The 17,266-nt window shown below is 43.5% G+C and overlaps 1 protein-coding gene across 7 annotated transcripts in view; it reads left to right on the forward strand.

Moving 5' to 3' along the window:
• The window catches only part of LOC147013803 (serine/threonine-protein kinase A-Raf-like), a 139,919-nt gene that overhangs the window by 89,346 nt on the left and 33,307 nt on the right, over positions 1-17,266 (forward strand). For 6 of the 7 annotated variants that reach the window (XM_085851048.1, XM_085851047.1, XM_085851044.1 and 3 more), the window contains 7 exons: positions 1,938-2,045; positions 2,885-3,026; positions 4,717-4,768; positions 4,996-5,111; positions 5,236-5,350; positions 8,364-8,448; positions 11,304-11,480. In XM_085851048.1, the coding sequence (XP_085707174.1) occupies positions 1,938-2,045; positions 2,885-3,026; positions 4,717-4,768; positions 4,996-5,111; positions 5,236-5,350; positions 8,364-8,448; positions 11,304-11,480 (795 nt within the window). The remainder of the gene's footprint in view (positions 1-1,937; positions 2,046-2,884; positions 3,027-4,716; positions 4,769-4,995; positions 5,112-5,235; positions 5,351-8,363; positions 8,449-11,303; positions 11,481-17,266) is intronic. The other variant, XM_085851043.1, reaches the window with a different exon arrangement.

Below are 17,266 nucleotides of genomic sequence, written 5' to 3' on the forward strand. Positions count from 1 at the left end.
GTCTTGCTCATGGACTATTAATCCATCAGTATTCAGAAGAGAGAGTCTTTGCCTTCTACTTCTCCCCTCTCCAGTTTGGAGTTGCCAATGACAAGGGTGCAGAGATTTCAGTACATCTAGTGAGTAGCTTACCTCCAACAACATTCAGGGGATGCTCTGGTCAAACTTGATGAAGGAAATGCCTTCAATTCCACCTCTTGAGTTTGACTTCTTCAAAGAATTGACTCAGATCTCTGAGTCCCTGTGTCCACCAAGTTTATCAAGTTAAGAAGGACTTTATTTTGAAGATGGGAAGCAACACTTCAAAGTGGTCCCTTCAGATGAGTGGGTATACCAAAGATGAGGTGGTATACTAACTTATTTGGCACTGTGTGCTTCCATCGATTAACCACTTGCTCTGAATAGTTATACCTCCTTTATCACATCTGGCTTCCTCCTTGCATGAAAAGCCCATATGCATCTACCACATTAGCATTGGGGGTGGCTAATCTTCAGGAGAAAGCTTGGGATTTTGCTTTATGTCAACCACAAGAGTTTTCCCCCTTCAATTTACATGGTTTTGTGGCCCCTCTCATTGTCTGCACTGGTCATTTGTCTGCCAGACAAATGGGTGGAGGAGGGGGTTAAGAATATTTGCCATATCTCAAGGTCAAGAAAGCTATCACTAGATCGATCTAAAGGTTTTTCCAGACTGCATATCAGGGCTTTGCAGGAAGTAGCATGGCAGGACGGAAATTCCATTTCCCTGAACTTGGAGAGACTCCTACGAAAGCTGTACTTGACCGGACCCTGGCACTACCAACTCCCTCTCATGCCCAGATACATCCTGGGGCTCCCCTGACTCTCGGACATCTGGTGTCCTATCCTCAGAAGTCTAACAATGTCCATTAAATCTCAGAAAAAAAATGACAAGAATTTCTTGCCTGGCTTGATACTAAGGTTGAAACTTTTGTCCACTTGTGCTCAGGTCAAAAAGCAGGAGCCTAGCAGGAGGCTATACCAATCTCAAACAGCTTGCACTCAGTCAGTAAATACTGTGTGGCAGCTATTTTTATGCTTGGTCAAGGGATGCATTTGCTTCCTGACAAACCACCTGCAATTGTGCCCGGCCATTCCAAGGGGAAATACAAACTCGCATGTAAAGTGGGCTCAGAGCCCGTGGTGGTGGTGGTTGTGTGGTGTGAATGCTTCCAGGTACTGCAGCTAAGTCCTTGGCCCACCCTTCGGTGAAAAGGTGCTTTCTATTCTTGAATCACAGCTGATGCAGGAAAGGAAGGAAATATATCAACTACTCAGAAGTACGTGCCAGATAGGATCACACTCACGCTGCCATTTCCCTCCCTCCTTCCCCTATAATCTCAGCTTCTGGACCACTTCGGCCAATGTGGTGAGGTTTCTTCTTATCCTCTCGAAATAGTCCGCCGAAGGACTTATTGGACAGTCAAAACCTATCAGAATTCTCAGATTATTGGCAGCAATGCTGAACAATTCATTTGCAAAAATAAAGTGCTGGAGTACTTTTACATAAAGCATTGCAGCTGACTTTCGAAGATAAAAACACAAGTCTGATGCAGGAAGTTGCTTGGCATGGTACATGGCAGCACAGCCTGCCCCACACTAAAATACCCATTAATGGACAGGCCCTCCCCCCTCCCCCACCTCTCAACAAACCACAGCAGTTTTATTATTTCTTTTTTTTTTCTTCAGTTTTGTTTTTCCTTCCTCCTTGTTCCTTTACATCTATATGTATTGTATTGTATTTTTTTATATCTATATTTTTTAATTTTTCCCCCTTTTTCATAACAGTTCTTATGATTTGCATTTGTGGTGATTTTTTTTTTTTTAATGACGTTATGCTGAATATGGTACTCTTGATTGCAGTTTCTGTGTAAAGAATCAGGGTATATCAGAGATACAATTTATCTTTTTCGATGCAGGTTGTATGAAATCGCTCCAGGGGGATTTCCACAAGATTTGCCAGTGGTATCACAGAGGCAAAACATTTCATCGATGCCACAGTCAGCCTTTCTTCCACAATCGGCAAAGTGAGTTTCACTGATTGACAGACATCAATGTTTATTTTTATTTTCCACTGGCAGAAAAGCTCTTAAAAACGACGGGCGACCCTTCTGTCTTATCTCATTATTCAGCCTTGAAAACTCGGGATAAAACCAAAATTACGCACAAGAACCTCTGTTTATTACGCGAATTGCTCATCCCTTTGTTTGGGCGGTGTATAGACAATAAATCGCTGCAACACGAATTGCGTACATTAACCAAAAACACTTATAATGCTAATGAAAGGTGACCTTTCTTTATTTTCACACTGATCAGCCTTGAAAAGGTGTGCTAAAACTGAAATTGCGTACAAAAACCTTCATTTGTTACACAAATTGTTCATTCCCTTATTTCGGCAGTGTATAGGTCACAAATCGCTGCCACGATCACTCCCAAAAATAATTTTTTTAAAATAACCCAGGGTACATGCATGAGGATATACTGCTTATGTGCATACTGTATATAATACATCGTGGTTGTAAAGCTCAGATAATTCCAATTGCACTAGGCCATGGGCTGAGGCCTAAGGCCGATGCGTCTTCACAAAATGGCAGTGGTATGATTTTTTTAATTTTTTATGTTGCAGTTGTTAGTGGAGCCGGGCCAACTGTCCAACCAATGGGGTGAAGGCAGTCTATCCCATGCATATGTCGTCTAAAACTGAACTGGCTCTTTTATTTATATTAGTTTAGTTGTGCTTTCACTTCTCATTGTTTCCTATTTGCATTCTTTCCTTTAAATACTTGATGTTTAACCTTGAGATCTTGCATTAACCATTGGAATTCTGCTTTCCATCGTCTTTTCTTCCCTCACTGTTTCTCACCAGACCTGGCGATAGCCAAACTTCCACCTTCTCTTTCCCACCAGTCAAGGGTGAGAATGGCCAGTTGACGTCACGTGACCGTTCTAGCTCTACCCCAAACATTGCTGGCATCATTACAGGGCCGGTTCCTCATTCTGAGCTGCAGGTAAGCAACATTTTATGACCAAACTTGTCAATATATTCTGATTCCGATGTATCATACTCTGCTACAGAGTGCCAGTGCTGCTGAAGCAGCTTCTTGGCAAGTGTTATACTGAACTGGTTTTCCTTTGCCTTCCCAGCAGTAGTCAGGGCAGGAATTTGTAACTTGGCCATGTTGCCGGCGATAGCTTGGCTACTCTTCACGAAGGACACTGTGAGGTCTCTAATGTCCACCAGCGAATGCTGGCAGATGGGACTTCCAGTTTAACGTCCATCCGAGGGACGCCAAACACATTGATGAATCACCCTAGCTGTGAAACACCGGGCTGACAGTTCGACAGCTGACAGTTCGACAGCTGACAGTTGTTGTTGTTCGTCTTTCGGCTGCTCCCGTTAGGGGTCGCCACAGCGAATCATCCGTTATGATCCACATACTGATTTGGCACAGGTTTTACGCCAGATGCCCTTCCTGATGCAACCCTGGTCACCTCTTACGACACTGGGATATGGGTTGGGTTTCGCCATGACTCCGGGCTGCCCTACACCCTCTCATCGCGCAGCCCAATGCAGAGCTCCCGTCCTCAAGGATCCTCCAACCCAAGCCTCCGAGTAGCCAGATTACAGGCGCATGCCACTACGCCCAGTTATAATTATCACGAATATGAATTGAAATTCAAGAGTATGCATGATGAAAAATACAAGTTTTTCTTATCAAGAAAAATAAAAGTAAAATTAAGCAAATGGCAAAAGCTCTTACTCGGTGTTAGTTACAATGTTTACCAATGTAGAAAACATGAAGTAATGTAAAATTGCAGGGAAAATATCACATACACCACTTTAAAGTTTTCGGACATATGAGACCCTTGGTCCTTAACTCTTTGAACCTGAGCAGCTGTTTTAGCAGCCGCCATTCAAACCTCCATATACCCAAGTGGCCGGATTTTTCTCCAGGGAGCCCAGAATGGGGGAGTCGAAAGTCCAAGAAGTTCGGGGTTCAAAAAGGTTCTAGCTGGGTTGGGATTTGAACCCAGGCGAGACAGCTTAGAGGCAATTGTGCATACCTCTATTGCTAGGCCATCCTGGTAGCCCTGTCAAAATATAGAATGCAATATTTGTTGCATCTCATTTAAATCACTTCTGATTATTTTGCAGGGTGCATATTAGATGTCTTTTACCCACACAGTAATGTTACCTCCTCCCCCCTAAACTAAATGTATAGGAATGGGGTTGGTGTTCGGTTGGGGGGGGGGGAGGTCGTGAGTAAAATCCATCATCCATCCATTGGTACCATACTCTGTGCAGAGCATTGATGCTGCCTAAGCAGTCTCCTTGGCTATTGGGAACAATACTGAACGGGTCGCCACTCCGACACAGGATACCAGTAGGCTGGCACTCATTTTGCCGACCTCGGAAGGATGACAGGCAGAGTGAACCCCACCTGGTATTAATTCAACAGCTGAGTGGGATTTGAACTCAGGATCCTCGGATCCCAAGCCCACCACCCAAACCATTAAGCCAACACCAGGCATAGTGAGTAAAATGACTGTATTAGACTATTGCCAACAATTATCCCACTTAGGATCAGAGTTTATGGGATGTGGGTTCTGAGGGTGAAGAGCGATCTCTTCATTTGGGAGCATGAAGCAGGCCAACCTGTTCTAATAATGTGCATTCTTATTTTATTTGTATTACAGAAGCTGTTGCAAAACCAGATGGAGCTACCTCCACCCATACTTGTAGAACCAGGTGAGAGAGCTTGGGATGTTTTGGGAGTTGGTGGATCTTACCATTAAAAGAGTTTTACCTTTTTCTGAGTTTCCTGAGTTGAGCGTCTGTTGAAACATTTCGTTTCAAATTTTTTTTTTTATATTAAAAAGCACATTATTTGTTTTTGATTTATGTAGTAGTGGTACTAGTATTTGTAGTATTTAGTATACCATCATTCCTATCCCTGCGCTCCCTCCCCCTTCCAGCAGGACTGAGTGATGATACTCCAGATTTCGGACAAAGCCGACCTGCGGGGCGACTCCATCGCTCACCAGCAATCAAGGAAAGAAAGCCTTCAAGTTCCACGGACCCGGCCCGCATTGTACGTAACTCTACGTGGTATACACAGTTTGTTCAACGTTTTGTTATGGCGAGTTTAAATTTTTGAGGGATGGATAACTGAAGGTTTTTCTCCTTGCTCTTTCTTCTTTATCATTAATCTCTAGTTCCCGCGAGGCCGTGATTCATGCTATCACTGGGAGATCCGAGAAGATGAGGTTGGGCTAATGGAAAGGATTGGTTCCGGTTCCTTTGGAACAGTGTACCGTGGTAAATGGCATGGTAAGTTGTTGGCTCCATTGGCATTGATTAATTAATTTATTTCCTATAACAATATACCGGTGGGCTCATGCCGGTATATATGGGACATTTTCACAAAAGCGGGTCAGGTAACGGTAAAGACTGTCCGAGAATTTTTATAAAGCATATATTGCCCAGTCAGTGCAGAGGCCTTATGGTGATCCTGTGTTGCTGACATTTGAACATTTTTCTAGGCCTTATAAGGGGTTGAAGCACTATTTTGAGAATATCAAAGAAAGTTGATTTTTCAGTTTGTTCTTTACCGTTACCTGACCCGCTTTTGTGAAAATGTCCCATATCGGTAATATATATATATATATATATATATATATATATATATATATATATATATATATATATATATATATATATATATATATATATATATATTTGTAACGCAGGTTCCAAAAATCTGTAATGGTCCATTGCATATTCATTTATGACAAACACATCATCATTAACACATGGCAATTTTTCAAAGTATTCCCACACGGGGCTTTTTTTTCCCCCATCATAAGAATGGTTATTTTACTTCCAACTTCAACTTTTATTTAAATGTTTGTTTTAAAGTGAAATTAGTGTTGGCAATTAAAACAGGACAGTATCCATCGCTATTGCGGATCACCCTGTCGGTATGACTCTTGCGGATCGCTGTACCGGTTCATATCGATATAAATATTGTACCGGGATGAATATTGCGGATCGCCGTGTCAGTAATCGGCACAGCCTTTCTAAAGCACTTTTCATATAAATAATCATCTGGCAAAACAGCCAATTGTTTTTAAAACAACCACGAGGGCATAGGAAAACATGATTGCTTGAATGGAGCTCGGATGCTGAGGGTTAAAGTTAAACGTTAAAACCTACTGTATGTACTTCCTGGTACATCTTGACGTCCTATGTTCTACTGTTCCAGGTGTGGCCGAGTCCATCAAAGCTTTTTAAACCATGTAGTCCATGTACAGTATTTAAAGATTGTAAACACGTTTCTTCGATTTGTTAATTGTTAGTATCACAGCCCGGTATATCTACCCATTATTTTTTTCATACCGGTTTTTAATTTTTTTTAATTTTTTCTCCCGGGTATACCAGTACAATGGTTATATTCAAAATTCCATCGACGAGCAGGAAGCAGCTGTTGTTTATCTCACACAATGATGACAATCGACAATCGGTGTCAATGATCGAGTTTTAGTGAGTTTTGCAGCAAATAATTTAATGAAAAGAAAGAAATCTGTTTCATTCCATGTGGGTGCACAGTTTTGCACACGCTGAGGGATCCTTTGTGTATTATAGCCGATAGGTAATGAGTTAATAGGATAACTAGTGACATGGTAGTGGGGTCTGTTTTCAGATGTTAAATGAACACGGGTGAATGGAGGGTGGTGGGGGGAGGGGGTGGTTAGAAGTGGGAGTTGGGAGATGAAAGGACGACGAGAGGGGTTTGAGATGGAAGAACGAACACGTGGATTTTGGTGAGGGAAATTTCCAATGGGAATTGCGGGGTTTGAAAAAGAAAAAGGGGTGGATCGTAAGGACTGAGGAGTTACTGTTTGGAAGCAGGATGAGAGATGTCACTGCAGAGAGTGGAGTCATTCGCAAAGAGATGGAGGGTTTTCCAGAGTAAATGAGATAATTGATGAAGATTAGGATTAGGATATGCAGCTGAGAACACTGCCTTGGGCTAGTCCAGCCTTGACAGGGAGAGGAGATGAAAGGGTTCTGCTGAGAGCCACACGTTGACTACGAGACGGGAGGAAATCATTAATCCAAGAGTGGGGTTGGCCTTGGATTACATAGGCAGACAGTTTGGAGAGTAAGGCAGAATGCCAAACTGTCAAAATCTCAAGATATGTCCCGAGAGACGGCCCTGATCTCATGTTTGATATTGAGGGCTTCTGCCATTGTTGGGAGAGTAGAAGCAGCATGTCCAAGTTATATGGAGTGACCAGGTTGGAATCCAAATTGATGATCTGAGATGAGGCTTTTAGAGAAAATGAATGCTTTTGGAGGAATTAATTTATGTCAACTGCAATGATTGAATGCATGCCTTGACTTAAGTGTCAGTAAGCTAATTGGGCTGGAGTTAAGGGGATCCGTTTTTGCACATATTTTATATAATGCTGTGATGTTGACCGATTTCCAATTTCCCAGGTGGATCTCGGAGACCAGTCCTGAAGTTTAAAACTAGATCTGCTCCGCTAATTTGAGTAACTAGTGCGGGCCCGTCGGTGCGTACCCGTAGGTGCGTGCCAGTATGTGCAGCTTCGTTCCTTCACTCTCGTAAACGACGACTGAATTTGGGCGTTGTTTCAATTAGATTGGACCAACCGTATCATAAATGGCCATAACTTGGGAAACATACTCAGGTCCCCACTGTCAATTATGACGTCATATCAAACGAAGAAGAAGAAGAATTGTGACGCCCCCTCTCTCTCGCCCCCTCTCTCGCCCCTCCTCTCTCGCCCCTCTCTCACCTCCCTCTCCCGTTCCCCTCTCTCGCCCCCTCCTCTCCCCCTCTCTTGAATTGTGATGCCCCATCTCTCGCCCCTCTCTCGCCCCCTCTCGCGCCCCTCTCTCGCTCCTCTCGCGCCCCTCTCTCGCATCTCTCTCGCCCCCTCTCGCCCCCTCTCTCCCCCCTCTCGCCCCCTTCTCGCCCCCTCTCGCTCCTCTCGCCCCCTCTCGCCCCCCTCTCGCCCCCCTCTCGCCCCCCTCTCGCCCCCCTCTCGCCCCCCTCTCGCCCCCCTCTCGCCCCCCCTCTCGCCCCTCTCGCCCCCTCTCGCTCCTCTCGCCCCCTCTATCGCTCCTCAGCTAATTCAATCAGCTATGCTTTACGTGTTCAGGGTTTCCCCAAAGGAAGAATCATCTTCAAGACGACAGATTGCCGATGATGATAATAATGATGATTGAGTTTTACACGTGAGAAAATGCATGAGTTCACCTCATACACCTCGTATGTTTAACCACAAGTGATCACACCTGTGTGTCTATGCAGGTGATGTTGCAGTCAAGATTCTGAAAGTGAGTGATCCCACACCACAGCAGCTGCAAGCATTCAAGAATGAAGTTGCTGTGTTAAGGTGTGTATGTTTTGACTTGTGCAAGCAAGTGCTTATTTCTTCTTAAATATTGCAGGACATGTTGACAACAAATGACATGTCGACTGTTTTCATTTACCCTCCTTGTTAACTTGTACGTTCCACAAAAGTGTGCACAGTTGGACACCGTGGGATGTTTAACGGCCACAAACTAATGGCGGTAGACGGAACACCCAATTTAACGTCCATCCGAAGGACGGCACACACGTTGAATCGCCCTATCTGTAAAACACCAGTATGACAGTTTATAGCTAGCTCAGAATTCAAACACAGGCGAAGACAACTTCGAGGTGAATGTGCGTACCTCCATGACTCGAGGTCTTCCTGCCAGCCACATATCTTCTTCTTCTTCTTTCTTATTCTTCTTTCTTATTCTTCTTTCTTATTCTTTCTCCTTCTTCCTTCTTCCTTCTTCCTTCCTTTTTCCTTCTTCCTGCTTCCTTCTTCTTCTTCCTCTTCTTCCTCTTCTTCCTCTTCTTTTTCCTCTTCTTTTTCCTCTTCTTTTTCCTCTTCTTTTTCCTCTTCTTCCTCTTCTTCTTCCTCTTCTTTTTCCTCTTCTTATTCCTCTTTTTCCTCTTCTTATTCCTCTTTTTCCTCTTCTTCTTCCTCTTTTTCCTCTTCTTCTTCCTCTTCCTTCCTCTTCCCTTCCTCTTCTTCTTCCTCTTCTTCTTCCTCTTCTTCTACCTCTTCTTATTTTTCCTCTTCCTTCTTCCTTCCTTATTCCTCTTCTTATTCCTCTTCTTCTTCCCCTTCTTCTTCCCCTTCTTCTTCCCCTTCTTCTTCCCCTTCTTCTTCCCCTTCTTCTTCCCCTTCTTCTTCCCCTTCTTTTTCCCCTTCTTTTTCCCTTCTTTTTCCCCTTCCTTTTCCCCTTCCTTTTCCCCTTCCTTTTCCCCTTCCTTTTCCCCTTCCTTTTCCCCTTCCTTTTCCCCTTCCTTTTCCCCTTCCTTTTCCCCTTCCTTTTCCCCTTCCTTTTCCCCTTCCTTTTCCCCTTCCTTTTCCCCTTTCTCTTCTTTCTTCTTTCTTCTTTCTTCTTTCTTCTTTCTTCTTTCTTCTTTCTTCCTTCTTCCTTTTCCTTCTTCTTCCTTCTTCTTCCTTTTTCCTTCTTCTTCCTTTTTCCTTCTTCTTCCTTTTTCTTCCTTTTTCTTCCTTTTTCTTCCTTTTTCTTCCTTTTTCTTCCTTTTTCTTCCTTTTTCTTCCTTCTTCTTCCTCCTTCTTCTCCTTCCTCCTTCCTTCTTCTTCCCTTTTCCTTCTTCCTTCCTTATTCCTCTTCTTCTTTTCCCTTCTTTTCCTTCTCCTTCCTTCTCCTTCCTTCTCCTTCCTTCTCCTTCCTTCTCCTTCCTTCTCCTTCCTTCTCCTTCCTTCTTTCTCCTTCTTTCTCCTTCTTCCTCCTTCTTCCTCCTTCCTCCTTCCTTCTTCCTCCCTCCTTCGTCCTTCCTTCCTCCTTCCTCCTTCCTTCTTCCTTCCTTCTTCCTCCTTCCTCCTTCCTCCTTCCTCCTTCCTTCTCCTTCCTTCCTCCTTCCTTCTTCCTCCCTCCTTCGTCCTTCCTTCCTCCTTCCTTCTTCCTTCCTTCTTTCTGCTTCCTTCTTCCTTCTTCTTCCTTTTTCCTTCTTCCTTCCTTATTCCTCTTCTTTTCCTTCTTTTCCTTCTCTTCCTTCTCCTCCTTTCTCCTCCTTTCTCCTCCTTTCTCCTCCTTTCTCCTCCTTTCTCCTCCTTTCTCCTCCTTTCTACTCCTTTCTACTCCTTTCTACTCCTTTCTACTCCTTTCTACTCCTTTCTACTCCTTTCTACTCCTTTCTACTCCTTTCTACTCCTTTCTACTCCTTTCTACTCCTTTCTCCTCCTTTCTCCTCCTTTCTCCTCCTTTCTCCTCCTTTCTCCTTCTTTCTCCTTCTTTCTCCTTCTTTCTCCTTCTTCCTCCTTCTTCCTCCTTCTTCCTCCTTCCTTCTCCTTCCTTCTTCCTTCCTTTCTTCTTTTCCTTCTTCTTTTTCTTTTTCTTCTCCTTTTTCTTCTCCTTCCTTCTCCTTCCTTCTTCTCCTTTTTCTTCTTCTTCCTTCTTCCTTCTTCTTCCTTCTTCCTCCTTCTTCCTTCTTCCTCCTTCTTCCTTTCTTCCTTTCTTATTCTTCTTCCTTCTTCTTATTCTTCATTCTTCTTCCTTCTTCTTATTCTTCTTTCTTATTCTTCTTTCTTATTCTTCTTTCTTATTCTTTCTCCTTCCTCCCTTCTTCCTTCTTCCTTCCTCCTTCCTCCTTCCTTCCTTCCTTCCTTCTTCCTCCTTCCTTCCTTCCTTCTTCCTCCTTCTTCCTTCTTCCTTTTTCCTTTCTTCTTCCTTTTTCCTTTCTTCTTTCTCCTTCTTCTTCCTTTTTCTTCTTCTTCTCCCTTCTTCTTCCTCCTTCCTCCTTCCTCCTTCCTCCTTCCTCCTTCCTCCTTCCTCCTTCCTCCTTCCTCCTTCCTCATTCCTCCTTCCTCCTTCCTCCTTCCTCCTTCCTCCTTCCTTCCTCCTCCTTCCTCCTCCTTCCTCCTCCTTCTTTCTTTTTCCCACCACCCCCCCTTTCCCTCAATTTACACTCTTGAGCTTGTTTCACAATTAGATGTGTTTTAAATATACCTTCACCGAAGGTTAAGCAAATTAACATTTCACCTTTGATGTGAGAGAAGACATTTGATTTGACTTTTGTTGATCATTTATTTATTTGTTTTGTTTTTCATTGCAGCACTTACTTTCATCAAGCACCTACTGCTTGTCATGGCATACTTTCAGTGTTTTATTTCAACATTATTGTGAAAATATTGCGTTGTACAATTTAAAGGTTTTTCCCACCCTATCCTGTTGGCTGCAGGAAGACACGACACATGAATGTGCTGCTGTTTATGGGGTACATTACACGGCCACACCTTGCTATCGTAACGCAGTGGTGTGAGGGTTCAAGTTTGTATCGACACTTGCACGTGCTGGAAACAGCCTACCAACTACTGGAACTCATCGATATTGCACGGCAAATTGCCCAGGGCATGGAGTGAGTCAAGCACCCTATGGATATACAATTTATCAATTAACAGCATTGTAATTGTAAAATTCCTCATCCTAAAACCACCTTCACCCACTCCCCCCCCCCCTTCCGATAAAATAATTATTAATTAAATAATTGAAAATTCATTTTTAACACCCTGATGATTGTCTCTGAGCATACCACACTTTTCTCATCCCCACTGCTCCCCATCCTCCCCTCCCATCCCCTCCCATCCCTACAATTAAATGGAGTTGTCACCTTGACGGATTTTTTTGATCTGGTGTTGGTGTAGCGCAGGCATTATGGGCCAAATGGCTTTCTTCTGCATCAAATTTCCTTCTTTAAAAAAAAAAAAGACTCACAAATGGCAAATTGTTACTGGTGCAATTGGCAGTTTTTAATACAATTGTATCGGTTGTCTTTTGTACGAAGGCAATTGAATTTTCACCAGCACGTTTGTTTGTGAATTGAAGTCTTTATAGTGAAGATAATTATTTTTGAGGAAGTAAATCTTTCTATTAATCTTCTTTGTTACTGAAGACCAGCTTCATTGCTTTCGAAACCTTCAGCTCTGCCAGCTCCTCTGCTTCATCTTTAGTAGGTTCAATTTTGGCGTTAAACGGGTCTTTGTGCCACGGAACATCCAACGGTGCATCGTCGAAATACGATTTGAACTCAGCAGAGAGATTGTCGAGATGTCTAGTGATGCAATCTTTGATGCCGACGGGAAGCTCAATCCTCTGCGTCTGCAGGTGCTCGTCCAAGAAAGGAAACAAGGCAGTGGACCCGGCCTTGATTCGTGCCTGCCAGACTTCCATTCCAGCAGACAGTCCGGCAAGCTTGTCTTGAACGTCACTGACTGTCACATCACGGCCTTGCAAGGACTGGTTCATTTCATTGAGTCGGCCGAATATATCGGCCAGGTAGGCGAGCATCATGACGAACTCTTCATTGTCGAAGTGGACATGGAGGTTGTTTTCGCTGTCTCGCAGGAAGATTTCCACCTCAACCTGGAGTTCATACAGCCGAGAGAGGCATTTCCCCCTCGATAGCCAACGGACTTTGGTGTGGAACAGAAGTCCAACATGTTCCGCTCCCATTTCGTTGGCCAGGAGTTGGAAGAGCAGATGATTTTTGGCCTTCGCACGAATGAAGTTGATCACTTTGACCGCGACGTCCATGACTTCCAGCAAATGAGGCGGAAGAGTCTTTGATGCAAGAGCGTATCGGTGTAGCGAATAGTGGGAGGACATCACATGGTACCATTCGTTCTTCACAAGCGTGACGAACCCTCCTCTGACGCCGACCATCGCTGGGGCACCATCAGTACAAATGTGCTTGAAATTCTGCCAATCGAGTCCATTAGCTTACAAAAAAAAAAAAAAAAAAAGAGTCCACAATAGCTTTGATATCTGCCGCTGTCGTTGTGGTTGGTAGGGTATTGCAGAACAAGAACTCTTCCTTCATCTTTCCCTTTGCTTGAAAGCAAAGTCGTTGTGGTTGGTAGGGTATTGCAGAACAAGAACTCTTCCTTCATCTTTCCCTTTGCTTCCCTGTGCTTGAAATTCTGCCAATCGAGTCCATTAGCTTACAAAAAAAAAAAAAAAAAAAAAAGAGTCCACAATAGCTTTGATATCTGCCGCTGTCGTTGTGGTTGGTAGGGTATTGCAGAACAAGAACTCTTCCTTCATCTTTCCCTTTCTCTCGTAGCGAGCGAAGGCGATCAACTGGCTCTCCAGGGCGGTGTCGGTAGACTCGTCTAATTGAAGGCGAGCCTGGAGCGTGCTTTGTTTGATTTCGGAGCAAACTTGACGGCTGTCCAACTAGGCCGATCAATCTCTCATGCTGTAGGTTTTATTTTTTATTCTCTTTTTTTCATTGTTTTCGACTCGTGCACACAACAGCGGCCATGTCGTCAATCCGTCATCGGATCGTGTCATTAGAGAGCGAAACTTGCTGGATATTCTTTTTCGCCTCTGGTCTGATCATCAATTCCACCATTTTCTCTGTACATGGCTTGATAAGGTCCTCAGCAATAGTGTGCGGCTTCTTGCACTTCGCAATTCGGTATGCCACTTCGTAGCTGGATTGAAGAGCAGGTTTTTCTTCTGGCCGGAATCCAAATTTGGGAAGTGTCGCTTCACGGTCATATCGTGACCGTTTTGCAGACAGAGCGTCGATATTATCTTCCTTCCTTCCGGGATGCATCTTGTCGCGATGGTTTGAAAGTTTGGAAGGACGTAGTGACGCATTTGACATCACGACCGAGCAGTGCAGACATTGCGCGCAGTCCACGCCATCTTGACTGACATTCGTGAATCCAAACTTGACATAGCTGTCATTCCATTTTCGAACCTTCGACATTTGAAAAAAACAAAATTCTAACGTTTTTGTAAACATTGGTTTACTATGAATGCTCTGTGGGCTCTGCCTTATCTTTTAAAATCGTGGTTAAACTCATCTACCCTTTTTACTTTGACATGACCGGAGACTCGTCACCTTAATTGTATATTACAAGCTTCTGCATTCTGAATCGCAGTTTTTCGGTGTCCGCTCATGGCCCCCCGGTCGAAGGCCGATGGCCCCCTTGGGGGGCCACGGGCCCCCGGTTGAGAAACGCTGGTCTCGCCGATTCGGTTTTAAATGTATCCCTCGTACACTTCATTCAATGAACAAACAGAACCCCCATTTGTTGCAATATATTTTATTTATCTTACTTTTTAGTTAACCATAAAACCAACCCCATTAATTCACTTTCCACAGCTTAAGTACCATTACATCAGAGAGTTTTATTATTACTTGGTCAGTCCCAAGGAGTACAAGCCACTGAGATGCTGACGTGCTTGCACTAAAACAATTTTACATTTCAAAGCATTTTATACTTTCATGGGAGAGAGGTGGGGGCTGCCAATTCAAACTGCATACGTGTCTTCTCGGTGAGAAGTACACGACGTACATTTCAAGGCAAAGGTTTGCTGTTATCAGCCCAGGTCACACTGCTCCAGAACAAGACATTTTATCAACATTTAGGGTAAAAGACTCTTGGCTAAAAAGGACAGCCAATTCGACTTGTAGCATAAAATTTAAATTTCTAAAACCCCATTTGTTACAATTTAGAATACATTAATATAATTTTTCCCCCACAGTACCAAACCATTTCTGCTGGAACCCATTGGAGAACGAAATTAAAAAAAAAATTGTCAACCCCCGCTCGTGTGTGTGTGTGTGTGTGTGTGTGTGTGTGTGTGTGTGTGTGTGTGTGTGTGTGTGTGTGTGTGTGTGTGTGTGTGTGTGTGTGTGTGTGTGTGTGTGTGTGTGTGTGTGTGTGTGTGTGTTTGAATTGGTCGGAACAGTTGTGTGTGAAAAAAACGAGATGTATGTGATGATTGACATTTCTTTTAGTGAGGCTTCTCCCACTGATTTGTCATTATCTTTGAGTGAAAATCCATTATACTGTTTCTGAGATACACGACATGACCACAAGTATGTGGACACCTGCTCATCCAACATCTCTTTCCAAAATCATGTCATTAACACAGAGTTGGTCCCCCCTTTGCTGCTATAACAGCCTCCACTCTTCTTTGAACGCTTTCCACTAGATGTTCGAAATTTGCTGCGGGGATTTTCTTCCATTTAGCCACGAGAGTATTAGTGAGTTCGGGCACTGATGTTGGGCGATTATGTCTGGCTCACAGTCGGCATTCCAATTCATCCCAAAGGTGTTCAATGGGGTTGAGGACAGGGATCTGGGCACGCCAGTCAAGTTCTCCCACATCAATCTTGACAAACCATTTCTGTGTGGACCTCTCTTTGTGCATGGGGGCATTGTCATGCTGAAACAGGAAAGGGCCTTCCTCAAACTGTTGCCACAAAGTTGGAATCACAGAATCGTCTACTCTAGAATGTCATTGTGGATTTCCCTTCACTGGAACCAAGAAGCCTAGCCCGAACCATGAAAAGCAGCCCCAGACCATTATTCTAGTCCACCAAACGTTACAGTTTGCACTATGCATTCGCGCAGGTAGCGTACTCCTGGTATCCACCAAACCCAGGTTCGTCTGTCGGACTGCCAGATGGTGAAGCGTGATTCATCACTCCAGAGAACACATTTGCGCTGCTCCAGAGCCCAATGGCGGTGAGCTTTACACCACTTGAGCCGACACTTGGCATTGCGCATGGTGGTCTAAGGCTTGTGTGCGGCTGGTCGGCCATGGAATCCCATTTCATGAATCTCTCGACGAACAGTGCTTGTACTGATATTGTTTCCAGAGTCAGTTTGGAACTTGGTAGTGAGTTTTGCAACCGACGACAGACCATTTTTCCATGCTCCACACTTTAGCACTCGGTGGTCCCATTCTGTGAGCTTGTGTGGCCGACCACTTCGTGGCTGAGCTGTTGCTCCTAGACGTTTCCACTTCACAATAACAGCACTTACAGTTGACTGGGGCACCTCGACCAGGGCAGAAATTTGACTAATTGACTTGTTGGAAAGGTGACATCCTATGACGGTGCCATGTTGAAAGTCACTGAGCTCTTCAGTGTGGCCCATTCTACTGCCAGTCTTTGTCTAGGGTGATTGCATGGCTGTGTGCTTGATTTTATACACCTGTCAGCAATGAATGTGGCTGAAATAGCAAGCCAAATCCACTCATGAGGAGGAGTGTCCGCATACTTTTGCCCATGTAGTGTATTTATATGTTTCTTATGTATTTATTTGATTCCTGTGTATTTGAGAAAAGTATGTGTTGACTGATTGGACACAATTGAGGTTGTGGATCCATGGTGTATGTGTGTGTGTGTGTGTGTGTGTGTGTGTGTGTGTGTGTGTGTGTGTGTGTGTGTGTGTGTGTGTGTGTGTGTGTGTGTGTGTGTGTGTGTGTGTGTCCTCCATAACTCCAAAACCATGAAACCTCTCAGCCTGAAACTGCATGCATATGAAGGGAATTCCAAGGAAGTGCATGAGTGAAAATTGGGTGTTTGAGTTAATTAAAACACCCCTTTTGAAGATAATTAACTGTCTTATTTAATTATATCCTTTATCAGGTGTATCCTTGGCTACTTCACTCTCAATGGGGTCTTAAAGGTCCCCTGACATGCAAAATGAAGTTGATATAAATATATATATATATATATTAATTTGACCTTCCTTGTGAAGAAATGACCCGTTTTTTTTTTTTTTAAATAAAAAATGGGATAATTAGAGCAATATTTCGATCATTTCTGGACCTATTCACAACTTACTATGCCCCGCCCCTAAAAAAAATGGACTTGAGCGAATCACAGCGTGACGTCACATACAGTAACTCGCACAGAGTGGATTGACTCGAGATCTCTCGAGTCTAAAACAGCGTTTCTCAACATTTTTACCCTTGTGAAACCCTTGAAATCGTTTTCATGTCTCATGGAACCCCTGCATAAAAAAATATTATATACCATTATTAATATCAAGCTCTTTTATATTTTATCGTAGTTCACGTGGTAAATATAATATATTTTTTCGGAAACCTGGTTTAAGGAAAAAATGACCCCCTTTTTGTCAAAATTTATTGGCAATGAAAAAAAAACATACTGCTCGTTTATGAGACCTCACACTGAGGTTTTAATTCACAAACAAAAAAAATTTAAACAAAAAAAGAAAAACACACCTCATGTAACTTGATAAACAAAACTTAAACAAATAAAGCTGAAGCAATAAAGGTAAACAAAAGAACTAAACTTGAGAGAGAGAGACTTCATGCTAGGAAGCACAGAGAAGATAGATGGACACCGTGCATGCGTCCCGTACTTGAGTC

The sequence above is a fragment of the Eptatretus burgeri genome, chromosome 13, assembly GCF_056783735.1.
Source record: "Eptatretus burgeri isolate ZD-2024b chromosome 13, Ebu_testis_v1, whole genome shotgun sequence".
NCBI lineage: Eukaryota > Metazoa > Chordata > Myxini > Myxiniformes > Myxinidae > Eptatretus > Eptatretus burgeri.